At 53.3% G+C, this 18,388-nt stretch overlaps 9 protein-coding genes across 9 annotated transcripts; 3 read left to right on the top strand and 6 right to left on the bottom strand.

Moving 5' to 3' along the window:
* Window positions 1-759: 759 nt before the first annotated feature.
* IAQ61_006167 (uncharacterized protein) lies at window positions 760-3,776 on the top strand (the record flags this gene model as incomplete). The annotated part of the gene is made up of 5 exons (XM_066097081.1): window positions 760-764; window positions 954-1,129; window positions 1,187-1,698; window positions 1,866-3,546; window positions 3,760-3,776. The coding sequence occupies 5 exons, from the start codon at window positions 760-762 to the stop codon at window positions 3,774-3,776; spliced, it is 2,391 nt and encodes a 796-aa protein (XP_065953073.1).
* Window positions 3,777-4,245: 469 nt separating this feature from the next.
* IAQ61_006166 (uncharacterized protein) lies at window positions 4,246-6,820 on the bottom strand. Its single transcript, XM_003835754.2, has 4 exons — window positions 6,540-6,820; window positions 6,183-6,366; window positions 6,000-6,111; window positions 4,246-5,950 (listed from the first exon to the last, which is right to left on the bottom strand). Exons 2-4 carry the CDS (start codon window positions 6,351-6,353, stop codon window positions 4,971-4,973), a joined length of 1,263 nt encoding a protein of 420 aa, XP_003835802.1. The 5' UTR covers window positions 6,354-6,366; window positions 6,540-6,820; the 3' UTR covers window positions 4,246-4,970.
* Window positions 6,821-7,220: 400 nt separating this feature from the next.
* On the bottom strand, window positions 7,221-8,902 carry IAQ61_006165 (uncharacterized protein; the record flags this gene model as incomplete). The annotated part of the gene is made up of 4 exons (XM_003835756.1): window positions 7,221-7,597; window positions 7,673-8,431; window positions 8,485-8,825; window positions 8,874-8,902. 4 exons carry the CDS (start codon window positions 8,900-8,902, stop codon window positions 7,221-7,223), a joined length of 1,506 nt encoding a protein of 501 aa, XP_003835804.1.
* A 1,296-nt stretch (window positions 8,903-10,198) lies between these two features.
* On the top strand, window positions 10,199-11,105 carry IAQ61_006164 (uncharacterized protein; the record flags this gene model as incomplete). The annotated part of the gene is given in 4 exon segments (XM_066097080.1): window positions 10,199-10,300; window positions 10,313-10,613; window positions 10,704-10,796; window positions 11,008-11,105. 4 exon segments carry the CDS (start codon window positions 10,199-10,201, stop codon window positions 11,103-11,105), a joined length of 594 nt encoding a protein of 197 aa, XP_065953072.1.
* A 247-nt stretch (window positions 11,106-11,352) lies between these two features.
* On the bottom strand, window positions 11,353-11,625 carry IAQ61_006163 (uncharacterized protein; the record flags this gene model as incomplete). The annotated part of the gene is made up of 1 exon (XM_003835758.2): window positions 11,353-11,625. One exon carries the CDS (start codon window positions 11,623-11,625, stop codon window positions 11,353-11,355), a length of 273 nt encoding a protein of 90 aa, XP_003835806.2.
* Window positions 11,626-11,701: 76 nt separating this feature from the next.
* IAQ61_006162 (uncharacterized protein) lies at window positions 11,702-12,502 on the bottom strand (the record flags this gene model as incomplete). Its single annotated transcript, XM_066097079.1, has 1 exon — window positions 11,702-12,502. The coding sequence occupies one exon, from the start codon at window positions 12,500-12,502 to the stop codon at window positions 11,702-11,704; it is 801 nt and encodes a 266-aa protein (XP_065953071.1).
* Window positions 12,503-12,995: 493 nt separating this feature from the next.
* On the bottom strand, window positions 12,996-13,613 carry IAQ61_006161 (uncharacterized protein; the record flags this gene model as incomplete). The annotated part of the gene is made up of 3 exons (XM_066097078.1): window positions 12,996-13,112; window positions 13,180-13,240; window positions 13,354-13,613. The coding sequence occupies 3 exons, from the start codon at window positions 13,611-13,613 to the stop codon at window positions 12,996-12,998; spliced, it is 438 nt and encodes a 145-aa protein (XP_065953070.1).
* A 1,972-nt stretch (window positions 13,614-15,585) lies between these two features.
* On the bottom strand, window positions 15,586-17,103 carry IAQ61_006160 (uncharacterized protein; the record flags this gene model as incomplete). The annotated part of the gene is made up of 1 exon (XM_003835760.2): window positions 15,586-17,103. One exon carries the CDS (start codon window positions 17,101-17,103, stop codon window positions 15,586-15,588), a length of 1,518 nt encoding a protein of 505 aa, XP_003835808.2.
* A 513-nt stretch (window positions 17,104-17,616) lies between these two features.
* On the top strand, window positions 17,617-18,201 carry IAQ61_006159 (uncharacterized protein; the record flags this gene model as incomplete). Its single annotated transcript, XM_003835761.1, has 1 exon — window positions 17,617-18,201. One exon carries the CDS (start codon window positions 17,617-17,619, stop codon window positions 18,199-18,201), a length of 585 nt encoding a protein of 194 aa, XP_003835809.1.
* Window positions 18,202-18,388: the final 187 nt, after the last annotated feature.

Genomic DNA, 18,388 nt, shown 5'->3' with positions numbered 1-18,388 from the left:
ATGGGCCAGGGCGGTCCACCTCCTTTGAGGCCTTTGTCCCGAAGGCGTCCGAGAAGAACCGGCGCTTTCGTCGCCAAGGGCATAGCGCCGAAGATGCATGTCTGGGGACTGGGGCATTCACTAAACATCCCCAGTGGGGACGGCGACGGGCGTCATGAGCGTTAAAAGCGCACCAAGATGAATCGCGGCTTGTGAGCATGCCCCAAGCACGCGACTAGTCCTGACACCGAGTGTCCACATCTGAGAGATTTCCTGCCATACATATTCTTTGCCTGCCCCAGACCCCCCCTCCTCACATGTGAATCGTGCCCCTCTCAGCTTTTCCCCAAAGTTGTTCCCCTCCCTTCCATCCCAAATCGGCAATTCTTCAGACGACAACAGCCCAAACAACCATGTCTGATTACTCTGCATCGCCGTCGGATCACCATGACATCCAGCCTCCCAAGCGAAAAGCCACCCAAGCTGGTTTGGACGGACATCACACTGGACGGTCGGTCAAGAGAAGGGCGTCCAAGGCCTGTCAATGCTGTCGAGCTCGCAAAGTCAGATGCAATGTCACCGAACATGGAGCGCCCTGCACCAATTGCCGGCTAGACGAAGTCGAGTGCATTGTCTCGGAGAGCAGGCGCAAAAAGTGAGTTTAACCCTCATTCTGTTGCCGTTTCAAAAGAAGAAGAAAGAAGAAGAAGAAGAAGAAGAAGAAGAAGAAGAAGAAGAATGCCCCACATTACGAGGAGTCGCCGAAACCCATGTCGAGCAATGCGGTGAGGATGCGATGCTCGTCTTGTCCATTGTCGTCATGCGAAGTTGCTCGAGGCTCGGTAGTTCTGGGCAAGCCACTTTTCAACGCATGATCATGCCATTTCCGCAACCCCGGGAGCCAATGATGGGCGTTGGAGCACCACCAGCACTACCACCATCACCACAAATGCACCTCACTGACGTTATTGTAGGAAATGGAGTAAAGATGACGATCAGCTCGTGGAAAGCACAAGTTCGGCTGCAAACGCCAACCGCAAACTCGCTTCGCGCGATGCCCTGGACAGCATTCAGAGTCTCAATTCAGGATCGTCGCGAGCGTCACAGGATGCGGAATCGCGCCGCGAGGAGCATGTGCCTCATTCCATATGTCAGTCTCGGCATGCGCGCAAAATGAGAAAAATAATTCATATTGACTGGTTCACAGATCAGAGCCATGGAAACCGCATCAATTCAATCGCCAGCTTTTCAGACATCTCACGTCGGCTTTCCATCACATCGCAAATCAACGGTCTCCCTACACTACCATTCACACCCTATGGCGGCAGCGAAACACGAGCCCCTTTCTTTGGCAACATACCCTCAAAAGCATCCTCGCCTGAATTGCCAAGGTTCATCAAACCACTACCAGCCAAGATTGGACCAGACGAGATCTCCTACTTGGAGAAGAAAGGAGCCTTGACAGTGCCCAAAGGAACTCTCCGCAGTGAGATGCTTCGCGCTTACATTGACTTCGTTCACCCATACATGCCGCTCTTAGACTTGTATGATTTCCTCACCGTCATTGACCGTGCAGATGGTAGCAATGGCAAAGTCAGCCTGATTCTATTCCAAGCCGTCATGTTTGCCGGCTCCGCATTCATCGATATGCAACATCTACATACTGCAGGGTATGCTACGCGAAAGGCGGCACGGAAAGACTTCTTCCAAAAGACCAGGGTAAGCAAAGCTCCCCTTTGTTGGTGTCTTGGCACAGCTCGGCCGAGGCTCTACCACCGACGCAGTGACGGGATTGTTGGAATCCGTGATACCAGCGATCGTCCGGAAAAATCCGTTGGCGAGCATCCGACAAATATCATCTGAATATTGGCTAAGATTGTGAACAGATTCTATACGATTTCGATTACGAGTCGGATCGTGTTTCGCTGGTCCAGGCTTTGCTATTATTGACATATTATTACGAGACGCCCGACGACCAAAAGGATACATGGCATTGGATGGGTGTCGCGACATCGGTCGCACATACCATTGGCCTCCATCGCAATCCAGACAATACTAATCTCGATAGTAAGCGTGTGAAGCTGTGGAAGCGGATCTGGTGGTCAACGTACATGCGAGACCGCCTCATCGCTCTCGGGATGCGACGGCCGACACGGATAAAATCTGAAGACTTCGACGTTCCCATGTTGACACTCGATGACTTTGAACTCACGCCCATTCCCGATTCCGTCACCTGTATCCCAGCTGAGTGCCGCGTTGCCAGAGATGCCGGTCTTCAAAAACAGCTAGCGATCATGTGCATAGAAAAGGCCAGACTCTGTCTCTGTATATCCCACGTCCTGTCCAAGCAATACTGCGTGCTCAACAACAACCACTGTCTTCAGAACGACCGCACGACGATGATGCTGCTACCGAAGAAGCTCGACCCGGAAACCAGCGAAGTCCGGTCTTGTGACGAGGAGTTGCAGAAGTGGGTTTCAGAATTGCCAGAGGAGGCGCAATATAGTGAAAATTTGAGTGGAATTGGAGCCATTGACCTGGCCAGGTCACTACTACATATGGTCTTCTTCACAACGCTCTCCGCACTCCACAGACCCCAAGTGCTACCAAATTCGCACGCCGGCCCAGCCAGCACGCCTGCAAAGGCCAATGTCGAGTCAGATCTCCTGGATGTTTCGAGGCGCAACGTTCGCCGCGCCGCATCTGCAATCACCTCGCTCGCTCAGCGTCTCGACACTGCTGGCCTGGTCAAATACCTGCCAACGACTGGCGTCACGGTCCTGCTACCCGCCATCATAATCCACCTTTTGGACATCAAGGCACCCGAAGAAGAGACGCGCCGCTCGTCCCTCCGTGGATTCTGTCAATGCATGGCCGTCATGGGTAAACTGCGCGATCTGTACGCTGCAGCCGACTACTCAGTCGCCTTCCTCGAAGCCGCCATCCGCAAAGCCGGCATCCACGTTGCTCCTCTGGCCGCCCAAGCAACACCGGTCGTGAAGCCATCGCCCGTGACCTCGGTCGAAGACCTCGTGGACGCAGGGAGACGCCTCGATCTCGTCAACGGCGCACCCGGCTCGTCACAGGCCCCACATCGCTCGACACTCACGCCTCCCCCAGACAACGGCACAACCAACATGCTTGCGCTGGAGAAACAGCACAACGAGCGCAACGTCACCGACGAAGAAGTCGCCCGCCGCCTCGAAACCTTTTTGGCATCCACCCCTCCCGAATCAGATCACGAGCACATGCCCAGCATCACAATCTCCCAAGACAGCCCCGTCTCCCACATCACCGCACCCGCACCCCAATCCACATCCACATCCACATCCAGCAACCCCCTCGCCAACCCCCCCTCGTACGAAAAATGGCATCTCGACGACCTCTCCCCAAACCCAACCGCAAACGCAAACCCGTTTGCAAAGTTCAACCCCCACCACGACAACGAATTCCTCTTCTCCAGCCTCCCGCTCACGAGCAACGAGTTTGACGATGCGGATTTTGGGTCTTTGCTTAATTTGGATGCCGTGGGGGAGACGTTTACGTTTGATGATGGGGTTATGGAGAGTGGGTTTGGGCTTGTCGGGGATGGGGAGTGGTTTGGTGGGGGAGAGGGGGTGGGGGTTGAGGTTTGAGGAGAATGGTGTTATGAGAAATGATGTGTTTTTTTTGGATGTTTTTGGGTGTCTGTCTGATTGGATGAAGGGTGTACTGGTATGGGTATGGAAATCAAGGGTTTAACGGCATGTTTTATCAAAAAGGAATCATGGGCGTATAAAGTCGGAATGGCTGGCTGATCTGGTCGCATCTTTTTCTCCATCGTCTCTCCGAGGGGTTTGGAACTCGTGTCTTTTTTCTTTTCTCCGTCTTTACTATTCTACTTTTCTCCGTCTTTTTTTAGAGGCGAGAGGCGGGATTGGGGGGGGGGGGGGTGTGAAGTGGGAATAGATATTTCGACTTGCGGCGACGATTATAATTTAAATGCTGATGCTGACTATATCATTCTCTTTTTTTTTTCCAGTCGAATAGTCGATCGGTTGAGCAGTTTCAGAGATATCCCTATACACATCTTTCTCTAGCGGACATGAACTTGTTGTACTTGTACTGTTAACCAGAGTCTAGAGTCCAGAGTCCAGAGTCTAGGAACGGATGAAATAGGCTGAAATAGGATGAACCAGGACATGGTGGGTTAAATAGTGTTACCCAATCATGGCTAAACATGTACGTCTAGGGAATAATAGTAGTACAAATCCGTACATGTGTGTGTAGATATGTGTATAGAAATCCCTACATTATGATTTCCTTGCCCTACGCTGCGCTACTCCCCACACCGCAATACAACATTTCAGGATTATAGAAATATGGAAATGCATGTGTGAGTGCTTGCGGGATTGTGCGTGGGGGATGGCTTGATAGGGATGATTAGATGATGATAAGGGAGGGAGGGAGGGAGGGGTAAAAGGTAGACAGGAGCGAAACCGTAGACACGACCAAAAACCCAAACACGACCAAAAATCTACGCAAAAACCAGTACAAACCCAATCACAACCCCACCCACAACCCACCACTGCCTATCCCAGGAAAAACTGCAACCATCCCCTACACCTCCCCCCAAAGTACCCACCAACCAACCCAAACCCTCCAAATCCCCCATCACCACACACCCCAGCCCTCACACTCTCACTCAAACCCAATCAAAGCGTAAAATTCCATTCAAGAGCGCCAAAAAAAGTGGTATTAAACGTCTTGTAAAAGAAAGTCCGATATTTCTAGAGTATAATGATGAAGGTGTAAAGAAAAGAAGAAGAAAAGAAACTCCCACCAGATAACATCGTCGAAGCGCTCCAGCGCTGATTCAGAGGTGTGAGAAAAAGCGTCTTGGGGTGATGGATGCGTAGGGTCAAGCAAGCAAGCAAAAAAAAGGGGGAACCGCTCAATGCACAAGGGATGCAGTAGTAGCACGACAACGACAACCACGACAGATTCAACCTTCACTCCTCCTGCGCCCAGCGCTTCTCCCGTTCGGATTCCTCGCCGCTCGTCTCGCCCGTCACCGTCTTCTTCCAGGCCCAGTACTCGCCGAGACGGACTTCGGCGTAGCTCGCATAGTCAAAATCGATGAGCGAAATCTGCGCCTGGACAAGGGCCCAGATGCCCCAGTAGAAGCCGGGCACGCCGCGGAACCGGTCCACCTGTTCAAAGAGCTCCTCGAGCTCGGCGTCCTGGTAGCTGCGGTTCTGGTGCGCGCTGCAGCTGCGCAGGTACTCGCGCAAAAAGGCACGGCGGACCTTGCGCGTGGGCATGGCGCTGTAGTCACATTCAAAACCACCCCACTCGGCAAAGTGGTTCGCAATGTCGAACGAAGCCGGTGCAGGCGTGGCGTATTCGTAGTCGATAAAAGACACACAGGCTGCCGTCTCGGGTTCTTCAGAGCCCCCCGATGCACTGGATCGGCGAGAGTGCGCAGCAGACGTCGGCGCGGGTTCGATGATCACGTTGCCAGAGAGGAGGTCGCAATGGGCGAAGACAAACGCGTTGGAGCCGCCGACACCAGGCGTATCGCCCAGCATCTTGGTCAGGCTCTCCAACTCGGTCATCAGCTCGTCTCGGCGGATGGATTGCGCGGTGGTGCTTGTTGGTAGCGCTTCGATCCATTTCTGCATCGTGGTCCACACATTGGGAACAGGCTTGCCTGGCGTGAGTTCGGCCATGGCTGCCAGTGAGGCACGCTTGTTGGTGGGAGTGAGTTGTGATGGTGCGGGACATGTGCTGCTAATGCTCGATATAGGTAATCTAGCATGCCATTCCCCCAGTCTTTGAGCTACTCCTCGCCATACCTCGGGCCGTCGCAAATCAGCGGGCGCACACACGCTGCCTTGAATGAACTTGTACAGCAGACCATTTTCAAACCGAGCATAAAGAGCAGGCGCGAGGCCGTGACGTGCGAGGAGGGAGTGGGATCGTGTTTCCTCTGCACGGCGTGTGAGTCTCGGGCCATGTTTTCATGTAGCGTTGCTTACTCTCGCGGTCTATGAGCACATCGGTCCCCTTGCCATATGCCCGCAGCAATATCGCATCCTCATCTACCTCGTTTTTGGACAGACCGGGTAGCTTGTTCACCGCCTTTAGGAGCTGTTGACTGTGTTAGCCGAAGCCCACTCGAACGTCCACTTGAGAGCAGGCAAAAGGCAAGGGCTCCCTACCGTATTCGTGATGCCATCGGTAAATCGGACAAACTCAATTGTGTCCTGCGAGTCTTTCCATTCAGGCCGCAGCGTGAGGATGAGACTCAGTGCGGAGTTGTGGGAGTCCTTGTTGTCGTAGTACTGCGCAATATGCCGTAGCGAATCGTACGGTGACTGCGCTTTGTTCATGGTCGGAGAAGTACTGCAGGCCGCCTGTCAGTGCACGTGTGGTGGTGGATGGGGTCTTGTGAGAGACTGGAGAGATATGTCGTGGGTTGGAAGAGGAAGAGGTGGGGAAAGAAAGAAAGGGCGGTTGTCGGCGGCATGTGAAGGGGCAGGCGTGGTCGAGGGAGAAGAAGACGGGGTGGGTCTCACGTAGGTACCGAGGGGTCAATTGCTGGCAAGAGGCTGCAGGCGGGGACAGACAGACAAGAGCAGTATCTGCCCAGTGTATGCCTAAGAGTTGAAAGTCGACGAGTAGGACAAGTACGAAGACTACTTGCTATGTGTATGTAGAGTAATTGGGGGTCGCGTGGGCGCTCGCTTTGAATGTCCCTTTGGATTCCCCGGTCTTTAGCCCCGCACACGAACGCCGGCAAGTCAGCGCCACATAGCAAGAGTTGGACCCCTGCCCTGCTCTTTTCGCTCCTCTTCCGCCGGCAGCCTCTGTTGACGTCTTTCTTTGTCTTACCTACTCTACCTTTCCACGGTAATCCAGCATGTCCACGTGCTCCGAAGCCTGGCACAGTCCTCATCTAGAAGTACTTGCTCTCCAACTTCAAGCCGTGTCGCCCAGGCGGTTGCGTCGGCTGCTGCGTACGGCCACATGCCTTTTCCAATGAGTCGCCGACTGGACCTAGAGTGCTGGAAAATAGGATGGACCGACAACAGTCCACTCGGGCTAGCCTCAACTCTAGGCCAGGCTGCCTTCAAAGCACGAATCATGAATGGCGCTGGAGGGAGCAAGATTACCATTCCTGAGTCCACAGTACCAACTCCGCCGTAACGAGCAACACAAAACAATACCATGGAACATTATACATTCATAAAACCCCCCTATACCCTCCTCTCAGCAACCCCCTTCTCCCCACCCACCACAACACTCTCATTCCTCGTCGGATCCTTTGCTTCAATGGCCGCACCCTCGACAACATGATTCTTCCCGCCAAACACAGCATCCATCTCCTCGAGCGATACCTTCTTCGTCTCCGGCACAAAGAACCAGACAAACACCGCGAGCAGGATGTTGATGCCTGCAAACATGTAAAACGCATAAAAGCCCTCGTTCTTGAGGAAAATGGGGAAGAATTGCTGGACAATCGAGTTTACGACGTTTTGGGTCTGCGAGCACATGCCCACGGCTTGCGCGCGGATGTTCATGGAGAAGATTTCGGCCGTGAAGATCCAAACGGTGGCGCCCCAGGAGGGTTTGTCTGTGGTCGGGTTTGTTAGTCATTGCGAGATAGGATAGGGGCAGGGAGGCGTAAAGGACAAAGGGAGTGGCTTACAGAAGAAGGCGAAGAGGAACATGATGAAGACGATGGCAATTCCCACGGGCTGAGTCTTGGCGCCGTCAAAGGTTGGGGTTTGCGTTTCCACCGTGGCGGCGATCAACATGCAGACTCCCATGCCGATACCACCAACAATAAAAAGGAACTTGCGGCCAAAGCGATCGACAGTCCAGGTGGCGTTGAGCGTGAAGATGATACCAAAAGTGGCGTTGAGTGCATTGATGAGAGCAATCGTGTCGGAGTTCTTGAACACCTTCTTGTAGATGATGGAGCTGTACGAGTTGAGTGTTCCTTGTCCGGTAATTTGCTGGCCGCCGTTGATGATCATGGCAATGTACATCCTCTTGCGGACAGACTTGTCCTTCCAGAGAGCAGAGTAACCAGAGGAGATGGCCTCGGCTTCAAACTCAATGGCCTCACGGATCGTGGTGATTTCCTCTTCGACAGCCTCATCGGTCTCGCGGACACGGCGCAGAGACTGGCGTGCCTGTTCGTAATTCCTCGATTTTTGCACGTACCAACGTGGAGACTCTGGAATGAAAAAGACTTGCGAGACGATGAGAAACGGCATAAGCAGCTGGAAGATGACCACCATCTTCCAGTCCCACTCGCCGAGACCCTTGTGGTGCTTCGAGGTCCCGAAACTGATCCAGTAGGCGATGAAGGCACCGACCGAGTAGAACATTTGCCAGAAAGACATGATCTTTCCACGGATCTCCGAGGGCGCCAGTTCACCAATGTAGATGGAACCAGCCGCTGTGCAACGATTAGCTTCATCATTTCTTTTCATCTATCTTCCGTCAACCTACTCAGTGCTAGACCCTGGCCGATACCGATGAGAACACGACCAGCGATGAAGACGGCAATTTGTCCACGGGGGGCAAATGTTTGCATAAATGTGGCGATTATGACGGCCACCGCGCCGGTAGCCATACCGACCCTACGACCAGCATAGTCGGCAAGGGGACCGCCCATGAAGAAACCAGCTACCACTGCACCGACGGTGTACGAGGTGTTGATAGCCCCGATGATGTTGGGGCCGGGATTATTGTAATACGCAATCCAGTGCTTCGAGTTCTGAAGCGCGTTGAACACAGACGCATCGTAACCGTAGAGCACCATGCATGACGCTGCAACGAGCGAAATGTACCTGTTGATGTCAGTATAGTCCAGTCATGCAACAAAGAGGTATGCATACCAATTGTACACTCTTGTCTTGTCCACCATCTTGACCGTTGTTCTTCCAGACTTGACCTAGAGAATTAAAGAGCGTCCTGTACTTGACGGCGAGTGGTTGGCTTCCACTCCACAGCGAGGTCGGTAGTTTGACCAAAGACGAGGAGAAATCCTAGTAGGGACACCGTACCAGTATATATACACAGCTATTTCTAGATAGCAGGGGCAAGCAGTTCCCACTTTATCATACCCTGTCATACCCTCCCGTACCCCATGGGCTAGGAACGCCCAACCCCGGTTTCTAGCATGGCCTGAATATCACCTCGTCAACATTATTCACACGAATCACCTTGCCAATGCCGCCTCAAAAGCTTGCCCTAGTGCCAATTCCCACCAAGCTGGGCGTCGTTTACTCCATTCACTGCGAATCTGGGGCCCCATACCATGTTTGAGACGGGCGTCAGGATTCCACCTACTGTATGCAAGCCCGCTCTCTAGATTTTCCACGAATGACACGAACGACAGCGGCCGTGTGCATCGAGGGGAGAATTTCTTCTTGCGGGCAAAGGGGGCCCTGCGAACTGCGAAAGCATGGGCGAAGACACGCTTAGCTCGCCGTGACTAACCCCGGAAGAGCGAGGATTAGCGGAGATGTCGACCCGAATTGGTAGTTGGCTTTGTTTTTTTGGTCTCCACGGTAAGCAGCTCAAGCTTCGTCTCGCGGCGAAACAAAGCATGTGGCGTTTTCTCTGGGCTTGCTTATTTCTCTTGCGAGTGCAAGTCAGCCCGCTTCTCACATACTCGAAGCCACCTTACAGAGTTATTGAATTGTTTTTTGTTCTTCTTTCTCGCACATTTTTGTATTCCTCGGATATGTGCAACAGAAGACCATGTGTGAGGCTTCATGGGGCCATGAGGGAGTTTCTTATCAGCAGCGGGTGTGGAGTAACTACTATCTAGCGGTGGGTCGATAACCTGACATGACGGACGGTCGTGTTCAACTGCTGGGAGGCGCACGCACACGGGAATGCTACCTACACGTCGATCGGCCGCATCGATATTGGGTTCGCCTGCGTACAGACAGTCGATGAAAGTCACCACTCTGTAAACTGCTGTAAACCGCCAACATCCCTGATACCCTTCATTGAACCACAAACAAGAGCCATGCTGCCGCGTTCCTGAAATTTCCGAACTGAGTCCGCCGTACAGCCATATTGTACATACATGTACTCCCTTGCGATTCTGGTACCTACCGGCCACACTTTTGTCTCACCATGTAGTTGCATGCGCAGGTAGAGTAGACACCGAGTCAGTGCCGTCATTGATTGTGCACGATGAAGAAACAACATGACGGTGGCTTTTGTGGTTGCATTGCGGTATTTCTCTGGACCGGCGCGCGTGCGTTGCCTCAATCAATCTGAAATCTACTGGTTGCCCACGTATAACACCGTATCCATATAGTACGCCCAACAGATCAGGCACGTGGCTAAAATCACGTGGAATCACGTGCCTACATCACGTGGCCTTCCAACCTCAGCCACCACCAACGACCACAAGACCACGCACATCCGCCCAAGTGGCGCAGCATCATCCCACTTTTATTTTCCCTCACCCATCAGAGACACCTGGGCAGCGCCCCTCACCGCCCGCAACCTTCCCGGCCCCCGTCTCTCCTCCAATACGATTGTCCAGAACCACAATTTTGTTCCGCAAAGTAAACCGCCTCGCAAACACGCCTGCAAGATGCCGTCTGGACAAGGAGGTATGTTGTAACACGGCCACGACATTGTCCCTGCCCTTCATACCACCCCACCATCTCCCACGCAACGCAGGCTAACATGCAGGCGCGCAGCTGGTACGAACCCGATCCATAACAAGAAGCCCAAGAAGAAGGCTCAGGAACTCGACGAGGACGACCTGGCACACAAGGCTAAGCTTGCTGCTGGTACGTTTGCATCCTGTCCTATCCCATCCTATCCTGTCCCATCCCATCCCATCCTCCCTGTCTCGACGGAGACCCAAAAAAAGGAAAAGAAGAAAAAAAAACGAGCCCACAATCTCCCTTGATACCCCGACTGCCGCCCCCCACAAGGGCCACAAGGGGGACGCTGAAAATACAGTACCACTAATATACACTTTTCTTGGGGCACGAATAGACAAAAAAGCGCAAGCTGAACTCGCAAAGACGGTGGGCAAGGGCAAAGGCCCTCTAAACACGGGCTCGCAGGGCATCAAGAAGTCTGGCAAGAAATGAAGCGTTGCAGGGGTGTGGGGGAAGATGACTGGACAATGTGTGCATGCAGTGCTGCGACGTTTGGGAAAGATACCAAAGGGTTTAGCGTCATGATGATCTGGGCGGCGTTGAAATAGACCACGAAAATGCATGGGGCCATGATCTATGGAAAAATCTCGTTGTATGTTGTGTGCTTGGCCACTGGTTTTATAGGTCTTGATGATCTTCTTCCCCCACTAACCCAACGCTCACAAGATCTCCTTCTCCCTCACTCGGTGATCCCTGTAGAATACGAAACTGTTATCCCAGGTATTGCCAGACTCTTCTGCTTCATCCCCTCTTTGCTCTCCACGCACTTCTTCAGTCCGAAAAGCGCCTCCGCATTCTCCCAAGCCACCCTCTCCCACTCCGTCTCTGTCAAAAACCCGCTTTCGCGCAGCTCGTCCATTAGTGTCCTTCCCCTCTCTTCCAGTGGATAGTTGCTGGCGTACAGGACCCTGTCCATGGGAATCAGTTCAAGCAAAGATCTCATGCTGGACATTTCTTGCACGTCTGCCGTCGAAAGGTAAATGTTGTGTTGCCAGACGTCGAGGTAGGAGCGTTTGGGTTTATCTGCTTCAGGGATGCTCGACAGCAGCTTCTCGATGCACGGGAGGAGGGAAGGCAGCGCGCCTGGATGGCAAAGGATGAGACGGAGGCTGGGATGGCGATCGAAGATGCCGCCAAGGTAAATATGGAGGAATGGTAGAGGCGAGGCAGAATGACACGTATGTAGGTGCGTGAGGATGGGAGCCATGGCAGTGTCTGGTAGGTTGCGCTGGTAGTTTGGTATCTAGTCCTTCATCAACTCGGCCTTTTCTTGTGTGACTGTAGTCGTGGTATCTTACCTCCGCACTCGACGGCCACAACTCCCTCAGGGCAATGGGCACCCTGCATTTCACCGCCGTTCCCCAGACCTCCTCCCATCCCCCATCGCTCACTATACCTTCTCCACCATCCCCTCTCTTCAGCCCAACAACACCCCCCACGAACCCATACTTGGAAACACATCTTTGCAACTCCTTTGCTGCTTCTCTCCCCTCACCTCTCCCCCCCGGCAACATCGCCAGCCCCGAAAATCTCTCACCATTGAGCCGTACCGCCGCGTACAACGCATCATTGCACCGCGCGCACACTTGCGGTGATGCTGATATGGGTACATGCGAGATGACCTGGCGGGCCTGGCCGAGAACGAGACGCATATCTTTCACGCGAGCCGGACCGAGATTACGGAGTTTGGACAGAGTGGACGAGGGTAGAAGGTGGAGGGCGGGCAGGGTCTTGTCGGCTGGGGTAGCAGAGCTGGAGTCTATCGTGAGGGCGGGATTAAGGTAGGACTCGAGTGTCGCAATGAGGTTTGGGGTGGTGGATGTGGTCATGTCGTTGTCCAAATAAATACGTGGGATAGGAATATATGTTTTAGGAAGTCGGCGGTTGGGTGTGTGTGCGAGAGGACAGAGTGCTGATTTGAGAGTGATGGATGTGAGAGTGATGGATGTGAGGGTGATGGATGTGAGGGTGATGGATGTGAGAGTGATGGATGTGAGGGTGATGGATGTGAGGGTGATGGATGTGAGGGTGATGGATGTGAGAGTGATGGATGTGAGAGTGATGGATGTGAGAGTGATGGATGTGAGAGTGACGGTGTTGACGAGAGGTGCTCGATTGGATTGTTGCCGTGGTTAGCAGTCACGACTTTGGCGAGGAACATTTTCTCTGTGCCCGTTCGCGGAAGGTGCAAGTCTCGAGATATGTCTCATAGCATGCGTCAACCCTCGCTTGCAAAGATCCATTTCAAAAGGGTGATGGTAATGCATGTTTTCACTTGATGTATTATGTATGTGTATGGAGGTATTGCTGGGATGCACGCCTCTATTGAAACCATGTCCATCTCCCCCAATCCATTACCTCCTTCAGCAGCAGTCCCGCCTTCCGGCGTACAGATTCGGTGCTCAATCGGCCCATGACTTCGAGGACGACCGACGTTACCTGCACTGGCGTATACGTATCCTAGAGATGTTGTCATCTTCCACGCGGAGGGTCGTGTTGAGCATACTGGCAACGGGAGTTCCTTCCACGGCTCAAAAGCTATCATGGGGTACCTGGCTCTTCCAATACTGGGTTGAGGGGGTCATAAGATGGGTATCCTCATCGTGTGTTTTCGACGATGGTAAAGGTGAATGTGACATGTGCTTGCTGTTGTTGATGCTGACAGTGGCCTTTCATTCACGATGCTCGTCGACCCTTCTTGCTGCCAAGAGTAAAAGCGCGCCTGCGAATGGTGTCCATCTTGTTCTCGTTGGTGGGCGATGTGGGACTTGCAACCGACTCGCTTCCCGATCGGCGGCCAGCGGTTTGCGAACTCTCTGACGACTGAGAAGATGAACGCTTACGGCCTTCCTCGGCAAGGATGTCTTCTAGTGAGACGTTGAGATGAGGGTGGGAGATGGTTGAGACCGTGTCCAGGTTTTCAACGAACCGAGAGGCCATTGCAGGAGTGTAGGTGTGTAGTTGTTTGCCGGGTGTGAATACAAACAGGCAGGTCCAGAGGAGGGAAGAATGGGGGGTACTTGTATCCAGTCCAATGGGCAGGAGGATGGTATTGATGCACGTGATATAGGGATGACGTTTATGTAGGGTGGCGTGCTTTCTCTTGATGGTTCCAGGCTACGACGAGTCAAAGTATACGGGCTGCAAAGGTTGTTTGCCTGAGAAAGAAGGAGAGCCGATGGTGGTTTGAAGTGAGGATCTATGGTAGATTACGGGAACCAGAGCCGTTCGCATGTGAGGGCGAAGCTTAGTTTTAAATATTTCTCAAAGGTCAATGTAGTAGGAGTGGGAGTGCATGTGGACACACAGTCGGACGTTGGGGGGGCAGGCCAGCCGGCCCAGGGTCTCTGGAGTGCCGATCTCTGGGGGAATCGTTAAAGCCAGGGATTGACGATGGCGGGTTCGGGTGGGAAGATGGAAGATGCCTACTCTACTCTACTCTACTTACTACGTACTATACACAGTCATCGGACTACTCTAGGCGAAGGGGCGGTTGGCGGAGATTGGCGGAATTGGCGAATTGGCAGACCCAGGGCTGGACCACGGCTGCTGACACCACGCCGCCTGTTTTTCCTTGCAACCCTTTGTGTGAGCGGCCCCTGTCGTGCCCAACGGCGTGCCACCACCCCTACCGTCGTAGAGTACGCCGCACCGCATTGTGCATTTCACCGTCTCGAAATAGCATCATCCCCTCGCGTCCCTGCAAGAAGAGTCTGGCCCAGCTCTTCGGTCTTTGGTCCTCCACGCCGATGGCAGACGCAAGCCTTTCTTTCTCTCTCTTGCCCCCTTCCTCCATGTACTTGTCGTACTACAGCAGTACTACTAGGTCCCTGGCCGATGCATCTGCGACCCACACAACACAATTTCTGCAAGTACTCTACTATACCTGTACGTACGGCACATGCCTACAATAGTACAAGTATATACCACAGTAGGCACATGCGCGCATTTGCCTCCACCTTCTGTATCAAGTCATGTGCGCAACACCTTCTGCACCCAGTCATCTGCGCCAGAGGACCGACTGCAGCCGGGAAGTCGTGGCAGTTATAGACGAGACGAGCATGCGCAACCCTTTCGCCACAACCCGCCAAGCCATCCAATAAAGTACTACTCTACAGAGCAGACCTTCGGGGTCATCTTCAGGCTTAGAGTACTAGGACAACCCCCATAGCGTACTACCACTTGCCACTACTCTACCTAGAGTACTACTACTGCTACTACTAGAGTAAACTTGTGTCACCACTCTCGACCAATCCCATAGCGTGACCGGCAGTCAGACAGCGGCCGTCACATGCAGCCAAAATCCGCAGTCTTTTCTTCTGCCCCTGTGCGATACGACATTTTCTCATCTTGTGGCGGCCCATGACGTATGACGAGGAACCATTGCTTCCACAGCCTCGCTCTTGGCTGCAAATGCTCACCCAGTCGCGGCCTTGTCGTGGGAGACGGACGGCGGTTGGAACCAGCTGTCAGTCACTCACTACCGGGCAACACACGAAAAAGGCTGGTCGACATGCCCCGCACGAGTGCGCCCATGTAATTTCCATCGGACAATCCACGACATCATCGCGCAGGGTCCTGCAGCAACCAGTCCCGCACCCGTGTGGGCCTGGCTGACTCTGACAAAGCCGGGCTTGTTCATTTGCGCCCTTCGTCCTGTCCATCCTGGCTTTGGATAGTACAGGCCGATGGCGGGAGCAGGAGCACCGTACTCTAGAGTAGCTATGTGGTACTACTACATACTCCATCTACCTGGTGGAAGCATCGGCCGCTAGCCCCGTTTTGTCGGGTAGGTATCGGTCGATGATCCTCTGCCTGTCAGCTGTCGGTTCTGTCTATTGTACACTTGGAGTAGGCGTTGCATGTCAGATTGGTATCTGTAATCGTGGTCCTGACTGTTCAATGCCAAATGTCATCGTCCACGGCCACGGCCACGTCCACGGCCACGGCCACGTCCACCTCGCCCCATGCCTTGCTGCCCTCCACCTCCACCTCCGCCTCTGCCCCTGCCACGACCCCATCCACGACCGGCTCCGCGACCTCTGCCCCCGCCTCTGTGTCCACCTTCCCCTCGATTGGAGCGCTGTTGCTCCGATCTAGGACCAGCTTGCATCAATTGACTCCGCTCTTCCTCTGACGAATGGAATGCATTCGGGATCTGCAGCAAATCGCAGAACCTTTGTGTGTGTGGATTGCTATACTCTTTTGGCCAGTCCTTCACGTGAATCCCCAATTCAGCTTGGTATACTGGTGCAGTCTGTTCAAAGTCATCCGGAATCGTCATCTTCCCCGGACCAATCACATTGTCTTCAACCCACTGCATTTCCTCCTCAATGAGCGGTCTGTAGGCAGCGTCCCCCTTGTCTGCAGGAACTTGTGCAGACGGATCACCAACCTCTAGCTCATTCGCAAAGACACGGGTAATGGCTAGCCACTCTTGATCATATTGCAATCGCAACGGGCGATGCACCTCCACGGGATTGTGTGGTATAATGCTGAGGAGCTGGAGAAAGCTTCTTTTTGGTAAGCACTTGTCGAGCGCTAGGAACTGGGTTGTCTGGTTCGTTATATCTTCAGGAAAGGGTAAAGTTGGTATCATCTCGGCCTTTGGACGTGCGAATGACTCCGGTAAGAGTTGTCGTACGTCGTCAGGAATCTCCGATGCATCGGGGTTACTCGATGGCTCCGCATTTCCTGATGACGCCTGGACCGGCAATGGCGTTGCATCCTCGTCGTCCATGTCCAGATCGATCTCAGCATCGTTCTTTGGTGCTGGCGCTGGCCCATCGTCTTCCAAGTCAAGCTCAATTTCGCCGTTCTTCATGCTAGCATCGGATGCTTCGTTGATCGTATGATTCGGCCCGTTGCGCGTATCTGCATGCTCCCAGATCGCGGAAAACTTGGCGTGCATGTGCGCACTGAACCAATACGCAGGCCGTAGACGCTCCATAACGATTCGTGCGGCGGTGCTACCAAGAGTTCCGTCCTTGGCTTCTTGTTCAAAGTCGGGCTTCCACTTGAATAGTTGATTGTAATTGCCCTTCCATTCGATACCACGCGGCCAATCATGGCTCAAGCCAATGTCAACCTGTGATCGTATCTGCAGCAATTTGCGCACATCAAGCTCCCTAACGTGATATATGCTTCGGATATCGTCGCTGTTGTACGGCAGGCGCTCGTAGTGGGGTTTCTTGTAATTGTATCCCTTCCAAATACCCGACAATCCTGCGATCCGTAAGGGCCCAAGTCGAACGACATTGGCAGCGCCCATGTAGTAGATATTTGGCGCAGCCCATCCTCCATAGTAGAGCTCCCACAGGTAATTGCTGGCTTCGTGGTTTCCTCCAATGAATATGGTCAAGTACGGGGCCTTTCGTGCGCACGAATAGTACTCGTGGAAATCGTGCATCGCATAATATTTGGCAGGCATTGACACAGCCTTCAGGTCGGAAGCATTGCGGACAGCCTGTATGATTAGCCACTGATCGGATTGCTTCTGTTGCTTTGCGTACCTGAAAGTCTCCGCCAATAATCAAGACATCAACACCTGGCCATCCTTTGAGTTTGCAAGCCTTTGCCACAGAAGCATATATGTCGTTCAGTATTCCATGGCCACAGCCTTCCACAGCAATGCGTAGGCCTTGTTTCAGGAGTAGTTCTGGAGATGCCATGGCGACTGCGACTGCGACTGCGAGCCTGAGTTATTAGTCCAAGGTCAGCAATGAGTCAAGATACCACATTGACATGATCCTGTATATAGCACATAAGGCGCAAGAAGTGGTGAGGTTGAAAGGTCGAAGAAAGCGCGACGGACTCGCATTAGCGTCGGAGGTCGGTCATTATTTCCAGAGCCCTCCACCTGATGGATTGGGGGGTGTTCATGTGCAAGAAGCACGTGAAGCCCATCAAACCTCTACACTGTCATCGACGGCCCACATCAACCATGGCTCAATTAGAGCAACAGCGTAGAGCACAGTTTCTCCAGGAAGCTGCTCATCTACTCGCAGTTCCTTCGCCGGCAGCGGCGTCTTTCCTCGGAAGAGCGCGCGACCAAGTGGTTCGAGACGCGGAGCTAGAAATTGCGCCAAAGGAAGTCGATGCGTATCGTCGTAGTATATGCGGCGCATGCGGCAATGTTATGATCCCAGGATGGTCATGTATAACGTCGATTCGGTCTCAGTCAAGAGGAGGCGGGAGCCAAAAGGGCAAGGATAGCAAGAAAGTCAATATTGCACCAGAGCGCAAGACTGCACTTGAATGCCTGAGATGTCATCGAGAGACCATTCAAACACTGCCACCAAAACCACCAAGACGGATCAGGAGGTCGAGAGCTCACGCACAGCCAGAGCCTGCTGCAGAAGTTACGGTTTCCAGGAAGCTTGCCGACAATGCAGCCATGAAGACGGCAAACGCGACCAGCAAGCAGCGGCAAAAGGCTCGCAAAGGCGGCCTGCAAGCAATGCTGGAAAAGAGCAAAACGCAGAACACAGGAACAGGCGGCTTTGACCTCATGGATTTTGCCATGTGAAGAAAAAGGCGATAGGGCTGAGCAAAGAACCAGGGTGCAGGGTCCTCTAGAGTATGGTGGCGTCGGAATGCACCAGAAGGGACCCCGCCATGACGCCGCGGGGCTAAAATTTCGAGCCTTTTCGTCACTTCAAAAATATTAGCAAGCCAAGAACACAAGTACTGCGTCTCTAAATCGTATCCTCTAC

The sequence above is a fragment of the Plenodomus lingam genome, assembly GCF_022343315.1.
Source record: "Plenodomus lingam strain CAN1 chromosome Unknown contig_23, whole genome shotgun sequence".
NCBI classification, from domain to species: Eukaryota; Fungi; Ascomycota; class Dothideomycetes; order Pleosporales; family Leptosphaeriaceae; genus Plenodomus; species Plenodomus lingam.
The sequence above is the reverse complement of the archived record's forward strand: the minus strand, read 5'-3'. Positions and strand labels throughout refer to the sequence as shown.